This window comes from Aythya fuligula, chromosome 22 (assembly GCF_009819795.1).
Source record: "Aythya fuligula isolate bAytFul2 chromosome 22, bAytFul2.pri, whole genome shotgun sequence".
NCBI classification, from domain to species: domain Eukaryota; kingdom Metazoa; phylum Chordata; class Aves; order Anseriformes; family Anatidae; genus Aythya; species Aythya fuligula.
Window position 1 is genome coordinate 288,739 of NC_045580.1, and position 22,211 is coordinate 310,949.

General features: G+C 51.2%; 2 protein-coding genes across 2 annotated transcripts in view; one reads left to right on the forward strand and one right to left on the reverse strand.

Moving 5' to 3' along the window:
- The first annotated feature begins 9,709 nt into the window (after positions 1-9,709).
- VSIG10L2 (V-set and immunoglobulin domain containing 10 like 2) lies at positions 9,710-14,395 on the forward strand. Its single transcript, XM_032201721.1, has 9 exons — positions 9,710-10,181; positions 10,760-11,044; positions 11,438-11,713; positions 11,852-12,133; positions 12,358-12,618; positions 12,720-13,013; positions 13,102-13,404; positions 13,797-13,919; positions 14,316-14,395. Exons 1-9 carry the CDS (start codon positions 9,710-9,712, stop codon positions 14,393-14,395), a joined length of 2,376 nt encoding a protein of 791 aa, XP_032057612.1.
- Positions 14,396-19,094: 4,699 nt separating this feature from the next.
- Positions 19,095-22,211, reverse strand: part of CDON (cell adhesion associated, oncogene regulated) — a 53,580-nt gene continuing 50,463 nt past the window's right edge. Inside the window, exons 20-21 of the mRNA XM_032201982.1 lie at positions 20,210-20,463; positions 19,095-19,526 (exon numbers count right to left, since the gene is read on the reverse strand). Coding sequence (XP_032057873.1) covers positions 19,360-19,526; positions 20,210-20,463 — 421 coding nt within the window. The 3' untranslated portion in view covers positions 19,095-19,359. The remainder of the gene's footprint in view (positions 19,527-20,209; positions 20,464-22,211) is intronic.

Consider the following 22,211-nt stretch of genomic DNA (forward strand, 5'->3'; position numbering starts at 1 on the left):
GCGCCGATGCGGGAGGGGGGTGGGGGTGACGTCATCAGGAGCCTACCCGCCCGCCCCCCCCCCCGGGGAAGGGCAAGGGGAGGGGGAGGGGGGAGCGGGGCCAGCAGAGGCCCCGGCTGCATCCTCCCTCCCCCCTCGTCCTCCTCCTCCTCCTCATCGTCCTCCCCCTCATCCTCACCTTCATCCTCGCCCCCCCGGCTTCATCCTCCTCCTCCTCCCCCTCCTCGCAGATGCAGCAGAGGTCCCCAGCCTTTTTGGGGGTCATGCATCCCCACCAACACACAATTTTCGCCTCCCCCTCCCCCATATATATATTTATTTATTCATGCACTTTCCCAAGCGTATGAATACATTGCAGCCATTATGAAAGCAGACAAAAAAAAAAAAAAAAAAAAAAAAAAAAAAAAAAAGGCATAAAAATTGATGAAACAAAGAGGAAATAACATCTTAAAAAATTCTCAGTGTTACAATCCATCCCTTTTTCCTCAAAAATATCCCCCCAAAATATCCAGTTCTGCAAAGTGGCCACATCCTCATCCTTTACAACGCTGGCTCAGTGGGTGGACGTGCAGCAATTGCTGGTTCGGTGCTGGCCGCAATGGCTGTCGGTGACAAAGCTGGGTCCTGAGGGAGGCCGCGCACTGTCGCTGTGCTTGCTGCATCCTGATACTCGTTTTCCAGAAATGTTGCAGCAGTTTTTGTCGGAATTCAGCTGGAAATTTCCATCCTCCCTGCTGTCGATCAATCAGTCTTGTGAACTATTGTGAAGGTCTTGTGTTTTTGTTTGTTTGTTTGTCGGTTTGTTTGTTTTAACAAATGGGTTCAAAACACACTGAAGATTGAAGATTATTAATGGGTTAGAAAATTTGTTTGCCAAGGTTTTAAGGCTATGGATGTGAGAGCTTGTGTAGATGACACATCACACTCGTGACAGCTGCTTGTCCTTGCAGAAGAGCTCAGCACACCAGGAGCACTGGCCTTTTGGGGAAGAAAAGCTGCATTTTCCAGTTCAACAGCTCTTTGAAGCACTTTGCCATGAGAAAACCAGCAAACTTCTGGGTGGTACAATGGATTTATATTTTCTCTTCCCATTTCATAATTAAAGCATTATGAAAATCTGACTATGTAAAGGTCTTGGTGCATTTTATTTCATGTTGTTTTATTTTTTTCTGTTCTGTTCCATCCTGTTCCATCCTATCCTATCCTGTCCTGTCCTGTCCTGTCCTGTCCTATTCACTTTATTTTATGAAGTTAACCACATCCATGACATCCCCCAGGAATTTCTAGCTCCAACACCTTTGCTGTGCTAGCTTGCCCAGGGCTGATGCTGACTTCCCGGTGTGTCCCTGTCCCTGTAACCTCACCCTAGCACCTTTTTTAATTCTGGTCACAGTAGCCACTCCACCAGCAGTTACACTGACAGAGTTTTTCTGTGAAACACTGTTTTGTTAAAGAAATCATTTACTGTTGAGAACCGGTCCTCTCCCACAGGTCTTTACTTCACTGGCCCACCAGAGTCCTTCTTCAAGCAGTTTTCTGTTGAAGCAGAAACCAGCAAATGCCACCAGACAAGGCCAGGGACATTGGTGCTTTCACCCAGCTGTACTGCACGCCTCCTGCACCCCATCATTTGTGCCTCATCTTTCTTCTGATCCCCAGGAGCACTTCCTGAGCACCTCCCAGAAACATTTGCAGGCAAAGGCATGCACTTCTGCACGTCACCAAATCGCTTTCCATTCATTATCTCACCTGTTTTTACTGCATTAGGAAGAACGAAGGTTTCTCCACCACTACATGGCTTTTTACCTTGCATAAGAAACCTCAAAAAAAGGCTCCAAAACATGGATCATTAAGCTTAGGGTAATTTTGCGAAATAGTGGTTTGAGTATGTGCAGCATGATGCATCACTGAAGAGACCAAAGCAGCTTGTCTCTGTCCTGGATGCTCATTGCTGGTCGTGGTGGCTCACGTCTTAAGGTACAATACACCGTTAGGGTAAGAGTTATGTAAATCCATATTTCAAACCGCCTTCTTGAATATTTTTTTGAATATTTATGGCCAAATTCTTGTCAGATCTCATTAGATCGTTGTTGCTTTTACTCCATCATGTGGCTGACAAAGGTTTCCTTTGAGGAGAGAAGTGCCAGTTCTGCTTCTTCCTCACTGCCTGTCTGCACTGGCGTTGTCAGTTGCATCTTCAATATGCATTTCGAGGACGGTGTAGCTACCACTAAGAAACACGATCTGTAAATCCACCTAACACAAAGCACAGTGAGTCACAACAGCTGAAAGCAAGCAAACGAGCAAGGGCACCACTGCTGCCCCCACCATGCTGTGAGCACAAGACCCCAGGACACCAAGCGCCTGGCATCCCACAGGCCCCTTTGACATGCACACCGTTTTATTTTCTCATTTTTCAGATAAAAATTCAATACAAATAGAAGAACCAACATTTTCTTCCTGCACTTCCTTTGGATACCAATGCTCTAGAAGATCTCTGGAGCAAACAATCTCCTAGCCCTGGCTTAAAGCTTTCCCTGAGGAACCAGAGACCATTCAGACAAACACCAAAAATCCTTGCAGAGAGCTGTGAGGGCTCTGGGAGAGCAGGGTTAAGAAAGGAAAGAAAAGCCCAGCTCAGTGCAGGAGGAGCTAAAGGACTGAGATGGAAGTTGAGCCTGAGAAGAAGCAGGCTGGGAGGAAGGTGTGTTAGTTATATTTTAGTTCTCACTGTTCTACTCCCTTATTAATCAGCAATAAATTAACTAACCTTCCCTAAGTCGAGCCTGTTTTGCCCATGATGGTAATTGTCCTTATCTCAGCCCATGAGCTTCTCCGTTGCATTTTCTCCCTCTATGGGGACAGGGAGGAGAGAGTGGCGTGGTGGGCACCTGGTGGCCAGCCATGATCAATGCACCAGAAGGAGCCTTGCTGATGTGTCCCTGGGTCTTCAGCCAAGAAATCAACTGCAAAGGAATCCGTACAGATCTAAAAAGGATATTTTTGTTAAAGGAGGTTTGAACTTTTCTACAGTTTAAAAATGCATTGGAATGGGAAAGAGAAGGTGGGAGATTTATCCCTGTTTCTGGAAAATGTTTACTGTAATTTCATAGAATCATAGAATATCCTAAGTTGGAAGGGACCCTTAAGGATCATCAAGTCCAACTCTTGACACCGCACAGGTCTACCCAAAAGTTCAGACCATGTGACTAAGTGCACAGTCCAATCTCTTCTTAAATTCAGACAGGCTCGGTGCAGTGACCACTTCCCTGGGGAATTTACTGTAGGATTCACAAATTTTAATGACTGACATCCAAAACAAGCTTTCCATAGTTGATATTAATCAAGGTAAAACAGTAATAGAACACAACCCTCTGCTATCTTGTAGGTTCAGAAGTTGTAAATAGAAGAGCTCACAAACATTTACATAGAAATCTATTTAAAGAAATCTCCAGCTGACATGGAGATCCTGATAGCACCCTGTCCTGGTTTCAGTTAGAACTGAGTTAATTTTCTTCCTAGTTAAACCACGACACGCCCTAAGGTTGCTCTGAGTAGAACAAAACTCTTACAGCTTAAAAATTTGTATATGGAAATAAATGAAAAGAGACATGACCAACCACACAAAATAGCATGTATGTTATCTACAAAATCTTTTGTAGTTTTCTTCTTTTCTTCTTTCCGTTTATTTATGTTAACCCCCATCAAAAAGCTATACTATATATCGTAATGAAAATCTGTGAAGAAAGCAAATTTATTAAAAATGAGAGGACCAAAGCACATTCTTCTATCAACAAGTGGACAAGTGTAGCTGCTCTTCCTGGCCCAAACATCATGTTAACCTTTCATTCTGCAGTTAGCATCCCTGCCTCTCTCTCCTCCAAAATTTTCTTCCATTCTCACCTTCATACTCAGGACTTCAAATTAGATCAACTAGAAACCACTGTCATAAACTACAAAATCTTTGATCTTCCCAGCAGATTTGTGTCTATGTCATACCTGTCTCCAAGGATATCAACAAAAAACAAGTGTGAGTTTTCGTATTAGATGCCTTAGCACCCCATAGCACATACCATGGTCTTGCCAGTGGTTTTCATGGCTTATATTTTTGCCTTTAAAAAATTCCAGGGACATTCCAATACAAACTTGGTAGAAAAGTTTAAATCTATTATTTTTAGTACCCAAACCTCTCACATACTCCTTGGCTACAGCAGGATTCCCTTCTCAACACTTCCAGTTGATCAGGTATTTCAGGGCCAGTAGTTGTAACAGAATTAGCTTGTTACTAGTGTCTACCAGCATTTAAGATGCTGTATTGTTCAGCCATTCCCAAAACAGATGTGAAAACACTCTTGCTAATACAAACTGCTATTGTAATTTTACAGACAACTCATAAACACATGGTGTATGGGAGGATATAAGTTGAATGCATAAGTGCTAGACTTTGTGCAGATTCCTAGTAGTGCTGGTCTGATGAGTAATGAATTACCATTAACACTAATAAAGAATTTAACTGCAGCCATTTCCCCATCAAAGATACATGGTAGCCAAGAAAAACAATGAAAAAAAGTTAAACAGAGGTAAAAAAAAAAAAAAAAAAAAAAAAAAAAAAAAAAAAAAAAAAAAAAAAAGATTAAGAGTCTAGTAGCTGGTCAAAGTCTCATCCCAAGTCCTGTCCTATTTACTGCAGCACCAGGCCACAGTAAGCTGCTGCAAACCGCTTTCTTCTTTAGTTGTTCTATGTCCAGTCCAGAAGGAAAGACTGCTCTGAGGGTTAAGGGAATACCCTGGTAAGAATGAATCAGTTAAACCAGAAAATCAATACACTACTACTTCTTGAAGGGTCATGTCTAGCAGTCACACCATTATGTCCCTTTAATCTTAGACCTGCAGAACTGCTCCCTCCCCTTGTCCTACATCTCCCTAACCAAAAGAGGGGGCAAAAGCTCCACTGCAGCACCGGGAAGGAGCTTCGGTGGTAGGAGCCACCAGGGAAGAGCTCTCCAGCGTTTTTTTGTCTGTACTTTGTCCATCGCTGCCACTGAGCATAATGACACAAGGACTGCACATGTCATGTGCTAATTCAGACTCCCCATTTTCTGCTGATCCTGCTTGTTCTTTTGACAATAACAGCACATTTTTTTTCCGCAGCTGGTTGTACAGATAGGTTCCTAAGCTATGTGCTGCAGAAATTTCCCATGTGCTGGAAGGGTTTACTCAGAGACATGTTTCTTGTTCCTAGTAAGTCATGCATTATGTTGAAATAGACAACTCAAGCAACCTCTTTGCTGGACAGGCACCCACAAACAGTGAATCAAAATGTTCTGAAGTACCACAGCATTCAAACTACAAGAGAAAATAGGAGAAAAGAACCAGGTCAAATAACCATTATTATTGCTTTGTATTTGGTACAAAGCAGAAATACATTATGCTAGATTTTATTACAGACCTTATAAAAGTTTGCTTAAAGTCCTGCCAAGTTGACTTCTATAAACCTAATTCAAAAACTCCTTTATTGCATTAAATGTCAAGATTCTGAACTCAAGAGCTAGCTCTCATTAAACAGATACACTTCAATTTGGTGGCAGCTTGTATTCCTTATATATGCAAAGATGAACTCCTTACACATGCACCTATGCATCCTCTGGTGCTTCTAGATCAGTGCCACAGATCTTGAGTTTCCCAGTTTGCTTCTGAGATTGTTTAGGAAAAGAAGAACGAGTTCTACAGATTTCACAGGTTCCACGGGACAAAAAGGGATACCAAATTCTTGAACAGAATACAAAAATATCTTCTCTCTGCACCTTGTTACTAACACTCATTTGATTTCTTCTAGCTAGTAAGGTACTAGATTTGTACAGGAGACTTGACTTCATGAAGAACAATGTGAACTAATTGCATTAGTGCCTAGTTGGCGTACAACCATGTACCTAGAGAAAACTGGAGGTCTCAGGTTTTTCTGGCAGCTTCTTCATGTCTCTTTTCATACATTTATATATACAGCTTTTTAAGCTGTTCAGTTACCTGGGAGATAGTGAAATCGAGGAAGTAATGGATTTTACAGTTATATATATCTTTCTGCTGTTTCCTAGAACAAAAATAGACTGGTAGGAAATTTCATGTATGGAATCATCCCAAACTTAGGCCAATTCTGCTAACCTTATCAAATGCTGGGTATGTACCCACTTACCCTCTCAGGGAGCAACAGGATTACCTCTGTTAGCTGTCCCCCTGGAAGCACCTGCCAAGGCTTCCTGGGGAGAGCTCAGCCAGTCAATGGATGGGCTTCCTCCAAAGCTCTGAACGCAGGGACGCTGCAGGTCCCTGACTCTGCATGTTTGCATTCCCAGTGAACTGGGAATTTCATGAAGAAGAGAGGAGGTAGGAAAGGAACACGGGTGTGAAGCAACGTTCCAGTATGTGTGGAATGCCAGTAGTGTGCATGTCACCACAAGGGTCATGTCACCAAGCCAGGTCCAGATGGGAACACACATTTAATTCTTCTCTACAGTGCAAGTTGTAGTACAAGCTACACTGCAGGTTGCACATTTCCTTATAATAGAATTAAGGATTTCTCATCTGGAAACTGCCATCCCTGCCACACCCTGTTGAACGATATTGCATGTTCCCCAGGATTTATTAATCGTAGAGGATTGCACTGTATTGTGCATGGTAGGGCCTGTCATTATACAGCACAGCCACCTGAACCCTGGGAGGGTTACTAACACACTCAGAAGTACAACGTACTCTGCTAGTGGAGTCTGCCCATGAGTTACATGGAGATATTCCATCTCCTAACCCTCTAATGGGAAGATCAAAACCCAAATGTAAAGTGTCTCAAATCCTGTTCCTGAATCTTGGCATAATCAAATTTGTAGCCACCATCATAAATGTAGCCCAAACTATAGAATCTATGGGCAGCGCCAGCGTTGATACAATTTTGGCCTTGTAAGAAGTATCAGGAATTTGCAAAGGTAGCATTCCAAAATCAGGTGGTATTGGATGTGGCATTAGCTTCTGAAGGTGGTATGTGCATATTGGTAAATACCACCTGTTGTACTTATGCTGATCAATCTGGACATATCTCCACCAACATTTCCATTATTAAAGTCAAAAACCTTTCACAAAATTGGACAAACCAAATGGAACACAGACATATTGGGGTAGCGACACAATCTGGAGGTTGGTTTGGGAATGCCAGTAGGTCAATTTTGAACTGGGTCATTTTTGTCTTACTGATATTTGAAATACTCATACATCAGCAAAACTGATTTTATATTTTCTGTAGTCCCTGCTCTCTATGGAGGGTGAGTGGAAGAGGAGCAACGTCCCTTGCCCCCTTGTGTGAACAGTAGGTAATTTTGAAAGCCTCCAGGGGCCTAAACATAGAGCATTAAATATCACCCGAAGGTGCATGCCTTTACAGAGCTTTTATCACATTCAGTTGTGCTGGAAGGGCAGGGCACTCAGATGAGCTCCTGAAGTCAAGATTTAAGGGAGAAATCTCTGGTGAAAGCTGCTGATAACTGCAGATACCTTGCATTTTAGCAAGTTCTCATTATGCAGGTGCTTCAACGGCAGCGTGGGAGATTATTTTCTGCCCTGTGAGACCACCTGGTAGACAAATTTAGGTTTTCCGATCGTGGCTCCTCATTTTGGGTTAGGACGTTTCCAAATGGGGGATGAGGCGATCGCTCGGGCTGGGTCGCGAGGGAGGCGTCCCCGTTACAGGGACCCGCTCGGAACCCGCTCCCGGGCGGGCGCTGGGGGGCTCCGGGGGGGCTCCGGGGGTTGCTCCGGGGGGGCTCCTCGCCTCGCGACGCGGCTCTGGCCGTGCCCGCAGCCCCAGCGCCGCCCGCCCGCTCCCCGCCTCGGCCCCCTCGTCCCGCCCGGCGGCGGAGCTCTCTGGAGGAGGCCCAAGGCCCGAGGCCCGGCTCCCCTCCGGGCCGCTGCCGGAGCCGGGGGCCGCTGTCCCGGCCCTCCCGGGACGGCCCCGAGCGGGCGGCCCCGGGGCTCGAACCGGCGGCGACACCGCCGGGAGGGGCGGGAGGAGGCCCCGCCCCGCGCCGCCGCCAGGGGGCGCCGCCCCTCCCCTGCTCCCGCCGCGCCCGCGCAGAAGCCGCCCGGGGCCCGACGTGCGCGGCGGCGGCCGGGGCGGGGCGGGGCGGGGCGGGGCGGGGCGAGCGGGAGGGCCCGGCCCTCAGGCCCCGCCCCCCCCGAGCGGGCTGCGAGGCCCGGCGGGGCCCGCCAGGGGGCGGCGGGGCCTCGCGGCGGGGCCGCTGCCCCGAAGGCCGCCGGGCCCCCGCGGAGCGTTCGGAGCTGCCTCGGCCGCGGCTGCGGCTGCGGGGCTGGGCTCGTCCCGCGGGGTTGGGCTCGTCTGGCACCGAGCCGCAGTGACACGGAATCAGAACCACTCGTTATAAGTGCCGGGGAGTTGCTGCTGCTCCTGCGCCGGAGCCCCGCAGATTTGTCCGCCCTTTCCCCGGTGTCTCCACGGCTTCGTCGAGGGCCGCGGGGCTGCGGGGACCCCGCTCCGTGCCCCTGGCCCCAAAACCCGCCGAGGAAGGAGGAGGGAGAGGAAATGCGGGCGCTAACCCCAGCCTCCGGTGTTTGGGGGGATGGATGGGGGACAGGAGGCGCAGCTGAGGATTTGGGGCCGGCGTCGTGCTTGGCGGTGGCTGGGAGCAGGGTGCGCTGCGGCAGCCTCGTGGGCAGCACCGGGGTAACGAGCAATGAGCTCTAATTAAAGAATAGGCCGGTGGGGGGGAGCACGCAGGGGATGAGAAATAGCAGGTAGCGTCCTGCTCCTTACCCTGGCCCTGCTCCCCGCCATGCAGCGTTGGGGTTCGGCCGGGGACTGCCCCACAACAAGGGGTACCGTGAGGACACAACCACCACCCCACGATGCTGGGAAAATCGTGATTTTTATCCCCTTCTCTCTCACCCCCAGCACTCTCCTGTGCTGTTTTGCAGCAGAATCCATGCCCCGCGCCCCCTGCTCCCACATCCCCCAGCTATGGGGCTGGGCTGCAGATCTGCACTGTGCTGCAATGGAGACACCAGCAGGAAAGATGAAAAAGATCGGGGGGCTAATTTAATTAATAATTGATTGCGGGGGAGTAATCAGGAACCCTTCTTTTGAGGGGCATGGCAGCTGCCACACAGGGACAGGGCACAGTAGGATGTGGCATCCCCCTCTCCACGCCACCTGCACCCCGACATCCTCCTGCTGTAGGGGGCAGCCTCGCCGAGCCCCCCCGGGTGTCCCATTACTGTGCCGCCCCCCCCATCAATGTTTCATGGCTGGGGCTCGGCAAGGAGCTGGAGATGAAATATCAAACCCCGCTCTCAGCGTCGCGTCTGCTGGAGGATCAAAACCGATGTTTTTTTGCACGGGGGGGGGGGGTTGTCACAGCTTGTTTTCCCCTCCTGTAGCTAGAAAATGAGAAGGGGGCTCAGGGGAGTGCCCGCTGCTGAGGACAACCCTGCTGTGGGGGCAGGAGGCAACGCTGCCACTCCTGCCACAAGTGTGCCCGTCCTCATCCCTGTCACGGGAGTGGCCAGATTGCAGTGGCATTGGGTTTCTGCTGGTGGCTTATTAATAACTAGGCTCATTAATAACTGATACCTAATCAGGGCCAGGACAGGGAAACCCAAGAGGAGGTCGGGGTGGGGAGCACAGCCCGCCGTGGGGGGCTCAGGGCCAGGCATGGGGGGCTCCTGGCTGCTCTGCCTGCTGCCGGCGCTGGTGGCAGGTGGGTGGCCGGGGGTCCCCGGGGGCCGGGCTGGGGGAGCTGCAGAGACCTGGCCAACTTGCTGCGCCTCTCACCCAGCTCAGCCGCTGGATGCCGGTTCTGTGTCCTACGAGGAGCGGACGGTGACGGGGGTGCGGGGCCAGGCAGTGGAGCTGAGCTGTGGGCCCGCGGTGCCGGCGGTGGTCTTCTGGAGCTTCACGGCGGCAGGGAGCACCGGGCCGCCACAGGCGGTGGCAGTGGGCTCGGGTCTGGAGGCGATGGTGGCCCCCGGCGTGGGGGCGCTGGGTCAGGCCAGCCTGCTCAACGGCACCCTGGAGCTGCGGGAGCTGCGCACCGCCGCCGCCGGGCGCTTCTTCTGCCAGGGACTCTTCCCAGAGCCCGGGAGGCTCCGCGTGGGATACGTCGCCGTGCTGCTGCGAGTCCTGGGTAAGTCACCCCCTGGCCCAGATGAGCCCCTCGCATGTGTCACCCCCCACAGTGGGCTGGCAGATCATCCCCTCAGCCAGCAGCCAGACTGCGTGGTGCCCGCTGGTCACCGCAGCATGCAGTGGAGGCTGTGTAGCTGCGCACGAGGGTATCATGTCCTAACAGCCAGCACAGCACCCCACTTGCCAGCATCCTGCCCCAATAATCGGCATAGCAACCTGCTAGCTAACATAGCCCCCCACTAGCCAGCACAGGAGCTCACTAATCACTGAAGCACCCTGTTAACCAATGTAGCACCCCACTAGCCATCCCATCACCTTGACCACCAGGCCACATAGCACGCCAGTAGCCACCTCCCATCTCCTTCTCCTGTCCAACCTGGCATCCTGCTAGCCAACATATTGGCTCACCAACCCATACTCACCCTCACCATCCACGGTATCCCCTCACTGCTGGTTGTGGATCATCTGAGTCAGAAAGGCCACCTCTGGTTGGGAAAGTGGGTTGTGGGGGCTCTGGGTGGGATCAGGAGCAAGGGGCTGGTGGCCTTGGGGCTGCTCACAACTGGGTACCCCCAGTGCCTGTCTCCAGGCCTTTTGTGCGGCTGACGGCGGCGGCAGCAGTGGAGGGGACAGAGGTAGCCCTGATGTGTGCCGTGAGGGAGGGGACGGCGCCGCTCAGCTTCATCTGGCAGCACCGGGAGCCTCGGGGGGGGGCCCTGGCAGCACCTATGGGGCTGGGGGGCTCTGGGGCAGAGCTGCACCTGGCACCCGCCAACCGCAGCCACGCCGGCTGGTACGTCTGCACGGCCCGCAACGAGGTCAACAACCGCAGCAGTGAGCCTGTCTACCTCGACATTATCTGTGAGTGTGACATCGATTTGGCCCCATTTCCCCAGGGGGCCCCAAGGTGGGGGGCTTGGCTGTAGGGGCAGACCCAAGACTGGAGATGCCGCTGTAATGCATCCATGGCCACCGTGGTGCCTCCAAGGCCACTGTGCACCCTGCCGCTGTGATGCCTCCCTGGCCACCATACCACCAACACACACCCATAGCCACCATGCCACCAAGCTGTGTCCATGGCCACCACATGGCCACCACGCAGCACAGGACATCCATGGGCACCGTGGCGTGCTTGCAGCCACCACACGGCACCATTTCTAAGGAGGCTCCCCTAGCAGCAGGAGGATGCCCCAGATGGGGCTGCATCCCCACAACAGCAAGTCCCCACAGCTAAGGGGCCCCATGTCCCCACAGATGGCCCCGATGAGCCAGCCATCAGCATGGAGCCCTTTTCCCCTGAGCAAGGGGGCTTCTCCGCGGGCGAGCGGGAGGACGTGGTGCTGAGCTGCCTGGCACCCTCCAACCCCCCCAGCCGCTACATCTGGCTCCACAATGGCTCCCAGGTCCACACTGGGCAGACCTTTGTCATCGCTGCCATTGCCCGGGGACAGGCAGGCACCTACACCTGCCTGGCCGAAAACACCCACCTCCAAACCCGCACCCAGGCCACCATCATCCTCACTGTCTACTGTAAGTACCTCCAGGGGCAGCCCTGGACCAACGTGGAGAAGAGGCGGTGCCCGGCAAGGACGTGGGTGCGAGGGGCAGGTTGGGGAGATAAAAGCGGGGGGAGAACCCTGGCCATGATGCCCCCCCCACCCTGTGCAGATCCGCCGGCCGGGAGCCCCAGCTGCTCTGCCTTGGCCACCGCTGACCTGCGGGACGTGGCCCTGCGGTGCCGCTGGCCGGGGGGCTTCCCCCCAGCCCAGCTGCGCTGGGTGGGCCCCGGGGAGGAGGAAGAGAAGGAGGAGGAAGAGGAGGCGGCAGGGCCAAGCTTTTCCATGGCCACCAACATCCGTCCAGGGGTGACCACAAGGAACGGCAGCTCCTTCACCTGCCTGGCCACCCACCCCACACTGCGGGAGGGGTCCATGTGCAGGACCACCCTGTGTGAGTGCAGACTGGTCTCCAACACCCCGACATCCCCCTAAAACACGTCCCTTGCCCTCCCCCCCGCCTTCAACCCATGTTGCCATGCCACAGGGCAAACATGCTCCACAGCTGGGCGATCCCCGAAGCAGTCCCATGGTGGCTGCCCCTTGCTTGCTCCCAAAGGGGATGAAGCTGGGCGGGGCTCGCCCAGTGACACCCCCCAATGCCTCTCTGTCTCCCAGGGGTCCCAGCTGGCAGCCCTGCCTGCACGGCTGTGGCCAGCAAGCATGATGAGTTCGTGATGCTGCGGTGCCGCTGGGAGGGGGGCATGCCACCGGCCACCCTGCGCTGGCGGGACAGCCAGGGTCAGGCGCTGGGTGTCCCCATGCCCTCGGCTGCTGTTCTTGTGCTGAGCGCTGATGCCAGCCTGGGGGGCCAAGACTTCATCTGCGTGGCCACCCACCCACTGCGGGTGGCTGCTGCTCAGTGTCACCTCCGGCTTGGTAAGCCGGGATGTCCCCACGCGCTGTCCCCAACAGCGCTGCAGCACGCTACGCCGGCAGCTTGCACAGCCCCAGTGTCTCCGTGCCCTCTCGCTGTGCAGACATCCCCAAGCTGGAGGTGGAGCGGAGCGAGGTGGCGGTGCTGGAGGGTGGTGAGGCGCGGCTGGCGTGCCGGTGGTGCGGTGTCACCCACCTGGGTGCCGAAATGGTCTGGTACGACCCCCAGGAGCGGGAGGTGCCACCGGGCATGGCTAAGTACTGGCTGGAGCAGGATGAAGCATGGGCCAACCTCACTGTCCGGGATGCCGAGTGGCCGGGGGATGGTGGGACCTACCGCTGCACTGCAGCCAACGCCGTGGGCACCACCAGCCTCCCCGTCCACCTCCGTGTAGACCGTGAGTCTGGGGGAGGGGGTGGCACCGGAGGGGTCCCCAGGGTGGACTGGGGACGAGCCCATCCCTGCTGGGTGCCATTTCGCTGCAGGGTACCCAGCCCCTCCCAACGTCACCATCAGCAAGCTGCGGTACACGCGGGCACGAACTGAGGTGCGGCTGGAGTGGCGGACGCAGGGCACGGGCAACCTCACCGGCTTTGTGGTGCAGCGGCGGCAGGCAAAGAAGCCCCAGCGCCGGGCCCCTGGCCCCTGGGAAACAGCCGCTGGTGACATCGAGCCCCACTCCCGTGACCGGCGCCTGGGGGGACTGGACCCCACTGTGGTCTATGCCTTCCGCGTCCTGGCTGTCAACCACCGCACAGCCGGGCACCCCTCTGAGGTGCAGACGCCAGGTGAAGTGGGAAAGGGCATGTGGGAAAGTGCATCCAACCTCCTCCGGCATCCCCTCTGGAGCAGTCACATGGTGTCAGACATCAGTAGGGGCTGGAAAAACATCCCAGGGGCTGTCTCCCTACCGGGAGAGCAGGGATTAAGTGGAGAAAGGCAGCATTTGCATCCAAGTGTGAGCAGCCATCAGTAGGTTTCAGAGTAAACAGGTGCAGGCTTCCATCTCTCTCTACCTCCTAGGCTCTGCCAGTCCTTGCGCTGGGGTGCCTGGTGCCCACCTTGCTCACTCCTGTCCCCCTGCACCTCTTGCACCCGTGCACTGTCCCTGCTGCCCCTCACCTCGTTACCTTAATTGTCCCTAGCAGGGACAAGCTGACAGGTAGCCGCTCTCTTCCAGCTGAGCCTCCCTTTGAGGCACTCCCTGCAGTGACGGGGGCGGCGGTGGTGGGGATGCTGGTGGCCACTGCGGTGTCTCTGCTGGCTGTGCGCTGCATCGCCCGCCACCGGGACAACCTGCCACGTGAGTGCCGGGGGGGAGGCTCGGCAGGGCACCCGGGGCAGTGGAAGGGCCCCCAACACCCTCACCTCGTGTGTTCGCAGGGCTGCACAACCTACTCTTCCACACGTGAGTGTCCCAGCCCCCTTACCTGGTGCCCAGCTCTCACTGTGCTCACCTGGCCCCAGGTGAGAGCCTCGTGCCCCCCCAGGGCCAGCCCTGAAGCCCCAGAGATCCCCAGCATGACCGAGGATGCTCCAGCAGCCACAAACAGGGAGGACAGAGCAGAACAGGGACAGGGAGATGCAGGTGGCCCCAGCACAACAGCCACAGCAGGTACTGGTGCCCACGGGGCCAGACGAGAGTGCAGCCACCAGCCGAGGGGGCTGTCACCAAGGCTCCCCCATCCCACCCTTGCAGAGCCACTCTCAGCCCTGCCAGATGCTGCCGCTGCCGACCTGCCGGTTGATGTCCCCATCATGGTGATGGCCACGCCATGAGCCTGGCTTAACCTCACCCCAGGGGCTTCTCCCAGTTGCTTCCTTTCCTTCAGTTTGATGCTGGGGACAAGCTCAGGTCTGGCAAAAGCACCAATGCCCACCCCGATCCCTGCAGCATCTCCGGGGACAGACCCCAGTGAGAGCCGCAGGGGCTCAGCCCCCTTCTTGTGTGCTGCCCAGGCTGTACCTTACTCATTTCATTGCGTCAATAAAGCTGGAAGGGTGCATGGGTTTGTGCCAGGCAGCCACCGCAGCAAGCACGGAGGTGATGTGTTTTGGAAAAACCTGAGGGGAGGGGGCTGGTGATGAGAAGCAGGGGTCGCATGAGCAAGGCTGCGGGTGTCGGGCACCAGTGAAGAAGTCGGGCTCTCAGCCCTTGTGCTTTTCTCGGAAGTGCCCAGTGGTCGGGTGCTGCTTCGCACACAGAAAATGTTCCTTTGTGTCCCGCCCGGATACACGCTCCCTCCTCCCATAACGCGGACTGTCATAAAAATTTTGGCTGGCGGAGACAGATTGGGTTGCAGTGCAGAGGGCTGCTGGCGAGGAGCCACAGAGGAAATTCTTTGGGCTGCTTTAATGTGCTTCGACACGAACTGCCAACGTGCAAACAAGTGAGCCAAGGCCTGGTTTTGCTTCTTTATAGTGTTTAAGAAGATGGTGAGGAAGATCCATAATTTTTCCCTTCCCCCTCCTGCCCTACAGGGAAGGGAAGGGAAGGGAAGGGAAGGGAAGGGAAGGGAAGGGAAGGGAAGGGAAGGGAAGGGAAGGGAAGGGAAGGGAAGGGAAGGGAAGGGAAGGGAAGGGAAGGGAAGGGGCTTGGCTTTTCTCCCCTGGATAGTGCTGTGGGCTGGCAAAACCACAATAGATCCAAGGTCTTGAAGCATTATTGGGGCTGCTAAAGAGGGGGAAAGCTTTAGCAGAGGAAGCTGGCTCAGGGATTTACCCACTAATCACAGAAGGCAGCACAGCCCCAGTGCATGGATGAGCCTGCTTGCACACGGGGCTTCCAGCCCTGCACCCTCTGGCACCAGCACCTCCCTCCAGCTCTGCTGTTACTGCTGGGGCTAAAGAAAATATTTAGGTGCCCGCTCATCCTCACTGAGTGGAGGAGAGCCAAGCACTGCCACTCCCAGCCCACTGCAAGCCAGGGCCTCCCCCAGCGGTGGGTTTGTCAGGAGGTTTTGGGACCACACTGAATTTCTGAAGTTTATGCAGTGTAAAGAGAGCGCAGCCACAAACCTTCAGTGGGGTAAGGAGCTGGTGTTCATCTTTACCCCAGAAGTCCACATTTTTCAGGCCAAAATGCAGGATGTCAAAAATTGCCATTAATGATTTTTTCCCCCTTTTTGGTACAAACACAGAGGAAGGCAGGGTGCAAGAAAAGCAGCCCCTCAGCTCTGCTCATCCTTTGTCTTTAGGTTTATTAATAAAAAAAAAAAAAAAAAAAAAAGGAGAGTTCCTGGTAATTTCTCCTGTGTTTTGTTAATAACATGTCCACTAAGTATTGAGTAATGAGAACCAACCTTGTTTCAGTGCCTGCACAGTGTTTGTCTGTCCATCTGCTTGAGACCCTGGATGGCACCAATCACCACTCCTGCCACGCTCCATAAAGCAGCAGCATTCTCTTTAATATTTCTCAAACCACCAAAAAAAAAAAAAAAAAAAAAAAACCAAACCAAAAAAAAAAAAAAAAGCTTGCAAAAACTACATCATTTCAAAATACGTACAGCTTCTGAAGGAATATTACAGCTTCTTATAACAACACAGATCATTTGCCATATGACAACAAACATGCATCTTGAATTCATCACTGCCAGAGGTGACACCAGTGTAACTCCAGAACTATTTTCCTTGGGTAGAACTGCAGCCAGGTGACATGTTCAGAGATACCTGGAGAATCAGGGAGGGTTGTTTTTTTGCCCCCTTTTTTTTTTTTCTTTTAAATATGCAGACCCCCATTAAGTAACATAATTGCCAACTAGGGCACAAACCACTAGGGAGGGAATCAGATGACAGCTGTAGGTTTAACATTAGGTGAGGATCTTGCTTGTAACTGCCTGGAGGACACAGTGCCCCATGGTTTAAAACCCTGAGGAGGAGGAGCAGGCACAAGGGCTGAGGAACATGAGGGTTGTTTAGAAATGTGGCTAAATGCAGTGCTTGGGGAAACAATGAACCTGGAGTTCAAACCAAGCTCCTAACCATTCATCCACCAAAGCTCCAAGGAGGCAAATACTGAGAAAGCCTCGCATCAGGGTCTGCAATGGGAAAATGCAGCAAGGGCAAAGCTGTGCTCCTAGGAGTGAAGCAGAAGGGCAGGTTTAGGAGAGAAGGCGTTAAACAGAGGGAGGAGTGTGGCTTGCACAGCATCGCTAGGGCAGAAAGCAATCCAAGCCCAAGGATTTTGTGGCCCCAGGCCCACAGTGCCTGGGTGGGACCAGCAGGAAGGTTCAGAATTAGGCACCTCTAGCTGGGAGCACACACCAAACCCCTGCAATAAAGGTAAAAGTTATATATTTTTATAAATAAAATACAATAAAATGAAAAAAAAAAAAAACACTTAAAACAGTGTAACTCGATATAAATAAAGCAGTCCACAAAGAGATTCTGCTAACAAGGCAGATTACAACAGTTTCATCCTTGAACAGAACCAGTCCCAAATCTGACACTCGTGGTGTCTTGCAGCCTGTGGCCTTGGGCTCCTTTCTGTGCTCTCACATCAATCCTGCCCACCAAACTCACACCGGCATCCTATACTTCAGCATCAAAAATGCAGACCAGCACATTTCCAGGAAATCAGGACAGGACATTGCACTCAAGCCATGTTCATTCAGATGCTCTTGCCTCCTTCTGACATGCACTCAGCCTTGCAACCATGAAAATCAAAGCCACAGTTGCGCATGGACAAGCAGAGTGGAGTCACGTACACAGTACAGCATCGGCACCAGGCTCTGGACAGAAGCAAAAATAAAGTATCAACTACTGGAATAGTCTTGCATAGTAACCCAGCTCAGACCTAGTAAATTCTTATTAAGGACTCTATTTATAAAGCATGTAACACATTATATATATCTCTTCAAGCTGCATGCACATACACCACTTGGCATTCAGTGGGGAAAGGAGACTTTTTGGGCCAGGCACAGTTTCTGAGCACGGCACGCTGCACCTGTAGCGCCTTTGCAGGCATTCCCCGAGGGGTTTGCAGCTCCAGCCAGACCGGCTTCGCTTCCTCCCTTCCCAGCTCCAGGGCTGTTGCTGGCGCTCACTAGAAAAATACTTGTTCCATTAAAAGAAGGCTGCACATGTGTCGCCTTGGGGCAGCTGTAATTGTAATTTATGTGCCTCAAAGCTGGGGTTATGTGCGCTGATTTCTGGAGAGAGTGCTTTACAGGCACAAGTTTGTTTTATTTACTTTGATTAAATTTGAAAGAAAAAAAAAAAAAAAAAAAAAAAACAACCCTGCAGTTAACATTGCAACACCTACATCATGCTGCATGTGCTGTTTCTGAAAAGGCAGGCAGGTTTCTCAGAGCTGCGTGCACAGCCGGGCTGGAGCACTTTGACAAGGCTCATTTCACCTAGAAGGCAAAGGCAGCTAGTCAAGTAATTAGTAGTATCCCCTTTTTTCCACTCCAAACCAAGGAGTTTAAATGCAGTCAAACTGAATTTCTCTTCTGCAAGTGAGCAGGACAGCAGGAATAAAGCATCACAAACACAGTGTTTTGGGTTTGATTTTCTAACAGCTCATGGAGGTCTCACCAGGCTCGGGAGCCGCGCTGCAGTAGGTGACATGGTGTGAGAGGAGCACAGTCAGGGAAACTCAGAGGTGGTTCTGCTGCAAGTTTAACAGCTCCACACCATAGCCACTGGAAATTAAACCACCTGACTTAGCAGCAATTATTTACTAATGAGCTGTAAAGGTCAGTTCAGCTGGATCACCTTTGGCAGCAGCCCTCTTAAGCATCTCCTGCTTACTGCCATCGCTCCTGCTCTGTGGGTGCATCTGTGGGATACACTGGGTGAAGGTGATTGTGAGACTTACTTTAGGCTGGATCACTTCACCAAACCATCTTGCCATCCTGCTCTACAGACATTACCTGGAGCAGAAGAGAGCAGATGCCCACACCCATGCTGCTGCCAGGAAAAAGGCTGGCTGCAGCCTGCCCCGAGCACTTGCTGGGAGGGAGACCAGCAGACCAGGTGGGTTCCAAAGCACCCCAACAATCCCTCCTCCTGCCCAGGTTCTGATGACTGCTTGGATTACCAAAGCACTTGTAAAAAGAAAAGAGCTAGCTGCTAGTTCAAACAGGCTGGGCTTTTGCACACACTTCTGAAAAGGAAAGAATCACTGAAATAGTGGCAAAGACCTACAGATGCAAACAGTTGCCAGAACATCTCTGAGCTCTGCCTCTGAAGCCATATTGTAACTACTCAGCTACTCATTTTCTTACCCACAGTCCCTTATTCACCCTTGTTCCATGAGTTCTTCCCAAAGAAACTGAAAGAGGACATGGAAATAAGTGTTCAAGCACTGTGTTGTCATGTTGCCAGGGATGTGGCAGCCCCTGTGAAGGTGGTCGTAACATCAGAACTGCTCAGGTGTGCTCCAAACTGCTAACTCCATGTGTAAGACACTTTGTCTCCTTGGAAGTGCTTCTCACACTGGTCATATTCCATGGAAGACACACTACACACTTCCCATTGTTGTTCTTTATATTATTACAAATCTTTTTTATACACATACCCAGGCTAGTTTCATGGTGCATGGGGGAAAAAAAAGGGATTTCAATGCATAAATAATATAAAAAGACAACCATTTAAAAACAAGATACATTCATTCATATGACACTACTACAAAAAATAAATAGTGACTCTCTCTGTTATAATTAACATCCCTCCATTAGTCCCTTTCAGCGACTCTGCTGTGCAGTTACTGGCGTTATGTGGGGAAAGCGGTCACTTCCTCAGGTTTCCTGAAGCTGGAGCTGTCGGAGGTCCCCAGAACCATTTAATGTGACGCCAGATGAGCTCCATCTTGGCTTTTCCTTACAGTCCTTTGAAACAGGCTGAAGAATAAGGGGACTCCAGCTCAAAGCATGGTTCGATGTTTCCGAGTGCAAACAGTTGTCACCTGCAAAGCAAGTGTAGGGTTTTTTGTTTGTTTTTAAACAGATTATCTCCTCTTTAAACTCAGACTCACAAGCACATTAAAAATTCGGATTAACAGATCCTGGCAAAGCACTCTGAGCACAGATTTATTCTTATCTAAGCAGGCACAAAGCCTACATGCAGCATTAGGCAACGGTTTAGAGCATCAGCTCTATCCAAGCACATTGACAAACTTATATCTAATAGGTTACATTAATTAGGTCAGGATTATGCAGCCTAATCTCCATCTGCATTTCTGTGCCTGTTCTCACCTACGGGATGAATCTAAGCCATTATGGATACTTGCTCATTAGGAAAAACTCCATTAGGCAGCATTTCAGCTGTCTAGGTCTGGGAGACCACAAGTATGCTGTACCACAGGCAACTACAAGCCAGCATAAATCAGTCTCAGCCTCATTATCTGGAGCACGCCTGCTAAATGAGCTCCATTAGAGGCATCAATCATAAAGGGCATGGCAGCCACAGGCACCTGAGCATTGCCACTTCTATTTTCTACAACACGAAAGGTGGAACACTTAATAGTTTTTCCAAAGGACAGGTTTGTGGGCCTAACTACTAGTTCCTTCGCAATAAATTATCATACTGCTTTTCTGCGGAATCTACCTGGCTTCAAAGCCCAGCGGTATCCTCTTCAAAATGACTTACCATCTGTGTACTCCATGGAGAGCTGATTCATGCTTTCTCGACAGCAGGGATGCTGGGCGGAGGGCTGCTCTGTCTTCTCTTTGCTGTCCTCCTCCAGCTGTGCGCTGCACTCAGGAATGCTGGAAGCTAAGCACATGGCCACCATGACATGGTTCAGAGGTTTCATCTCCAGACTGTCCTGCTGGTAAGGTGCTACGATGGGCATGACAGGTAGCGTGTTGCTGCTGAAAGTGCCATTGGTTTTGGTGAAACACCTGAGGACATAAGCCAAAATGGAGTTACTCAGAGCCCTGATCACCTGCACGTTTTTTCTTTCCACTGCTTGACTTATCTTGAGAAACTGCAATTTTTAAGTACTTTACCATGATTTATTTACTATAGCAACGGTAAGAATCTTGCCAAGTAAGTTTTGACTATATTTTTGGATCAATCCTGACATTAAGAAAAAGATCAAGCATTTTTTCTCCCAACAGACAGCTGAAAACATTGTAAACATTTACTCAGTTACTTCCCCCATCTGTTGTGACCTGATGACCTGCCTTGCAAGTCCATTTCTTCATCAAGGCAGCCCCATAAAGCAGGTTTTCATTGCCAAGAAAAAGAGCTCAAGTTTGAAAACCAAGCAGCAAGCTTAAGTACCTTGGAAAATAAATACTAAATGCTATTGGAGAGAATGCAAATTAGAAAAATATATTCAACACTATAAACATAAAACCCCTGTGTGGTGCAACTCAGATTGTGGCCCTACAATACATGTGTAAGGCTGTGAAACTGAAGTTAAACTGCTAAATCAATTGTTACAGCCAAGGTATTTAACCTTTAAACAAAAAGGAGCTAGAGACCTTAACAGACATTCATACCACTGCAGTAAGCAGGGAAAATGCCTTGTGTTTAGAGTTCCATTAACAACATAGATTCACTGAACATTTATGTAAGTAATTCCTACAAAAGGAAACCCAAAATCACACTTCACTGTGGTTTTATACAAAACCATAATTACCAGAAAAAGTAAAAGGTTGATTTGTATAGTTGCCATAAACTAGGAAACCACCCCCAAAATGCTCCTGGTTTTGAGGCATGGAACAGAGATGGATAAGCAGATGAAGTGAAAGCAAGTATCCCACAATGATAACCTAATGCTATCACTGTGTCCTGTCCTTTAACCACTTGTTTCACAGTGACCAGTGAGGGAAAAAACAAACAACAGTGCCCACTCCCATCTGAACCATGACATCAGACCCCTCAGCACGGAGATATGGATGAAAAATGACTCAGCAATGCTGTTTTCTGGCATTAGTGAGACCACTAGAAAGGGGAGCATGTTCAAAACTAGTGCTAGGGAATGATACTCTGAAGCACTCAAGAGAAAGTTAAACAGGCTTCAAATTTTACACACAAATGATATGCTGATATGCCAAATGGATACAACTCAGAGCATTCTTTTGCTGCCAAACCTAAATATAACTGTCGCCTGTTCTGCTCATGATGACAAGCCCCATCCATCTCACTGCACGCCGTTGTTTATTACCACTTACTACACCACCTAAGTGCTGGCATTCGGAGCTGGCACCCATGGCTGTGCGCAGCTCTACGTGGGATCAGATACATTTAACTGACGCACAGCAGAAAAACCTATGGTGTGTAACAAGATACAGGGGAGCTTCTGGAAAGGAATCCATCCAGAAATCATTGAATACTTTTTTCCCCCTAAATAAGCTTGTTTCAGTAATCACCTCTAGCCAAAATAACATGGTTGTACATACTTATGATGTAGTCGTGCAGTTTGAACTACGAGCTCAGTAGAGCTGGAGTACCTGTCATGCCTGTATTGAATAAAAACAGCTGGAGCACTAACATATTTGTGAGGCTTCTTCCATAGAAGAACTGATACCCAGGACCTGGCTGTTCAGGTGCTACCTCATCCGATATAAAGTGTTTCTTTAGAGTGACTCTGGCCCAAAACTGGGCAGAGCTGATCTTTACGCTGCTGAAGGAGGGGAAA

Bases quoted from the DNA above. Each gene is read 5' to 3' on its own strand.
- VSIG10L2 (XM_032201721.1), top strand. From the start codon at position 9,710: ATGGGGGGCTCCTGGCTGCTCTGCCTGCTGCCGGCGCTGGTGGCAGGT. The intron at 11,714-11,851 runs GTAAGTACCTCC...CACCCTGTGCAG, and splicing joins CATCATCCTCACTGTCTACT to ATCCGCCGGCCGGGAGCCCC. The intron at 12,619-12,719 runs GTAAGCCGGGAT...CTCGCTGTGCAG, and splicing joins TCAGTGTCACCTCCGGCTTG to ACATCCCCAAGCTGGAGGTG.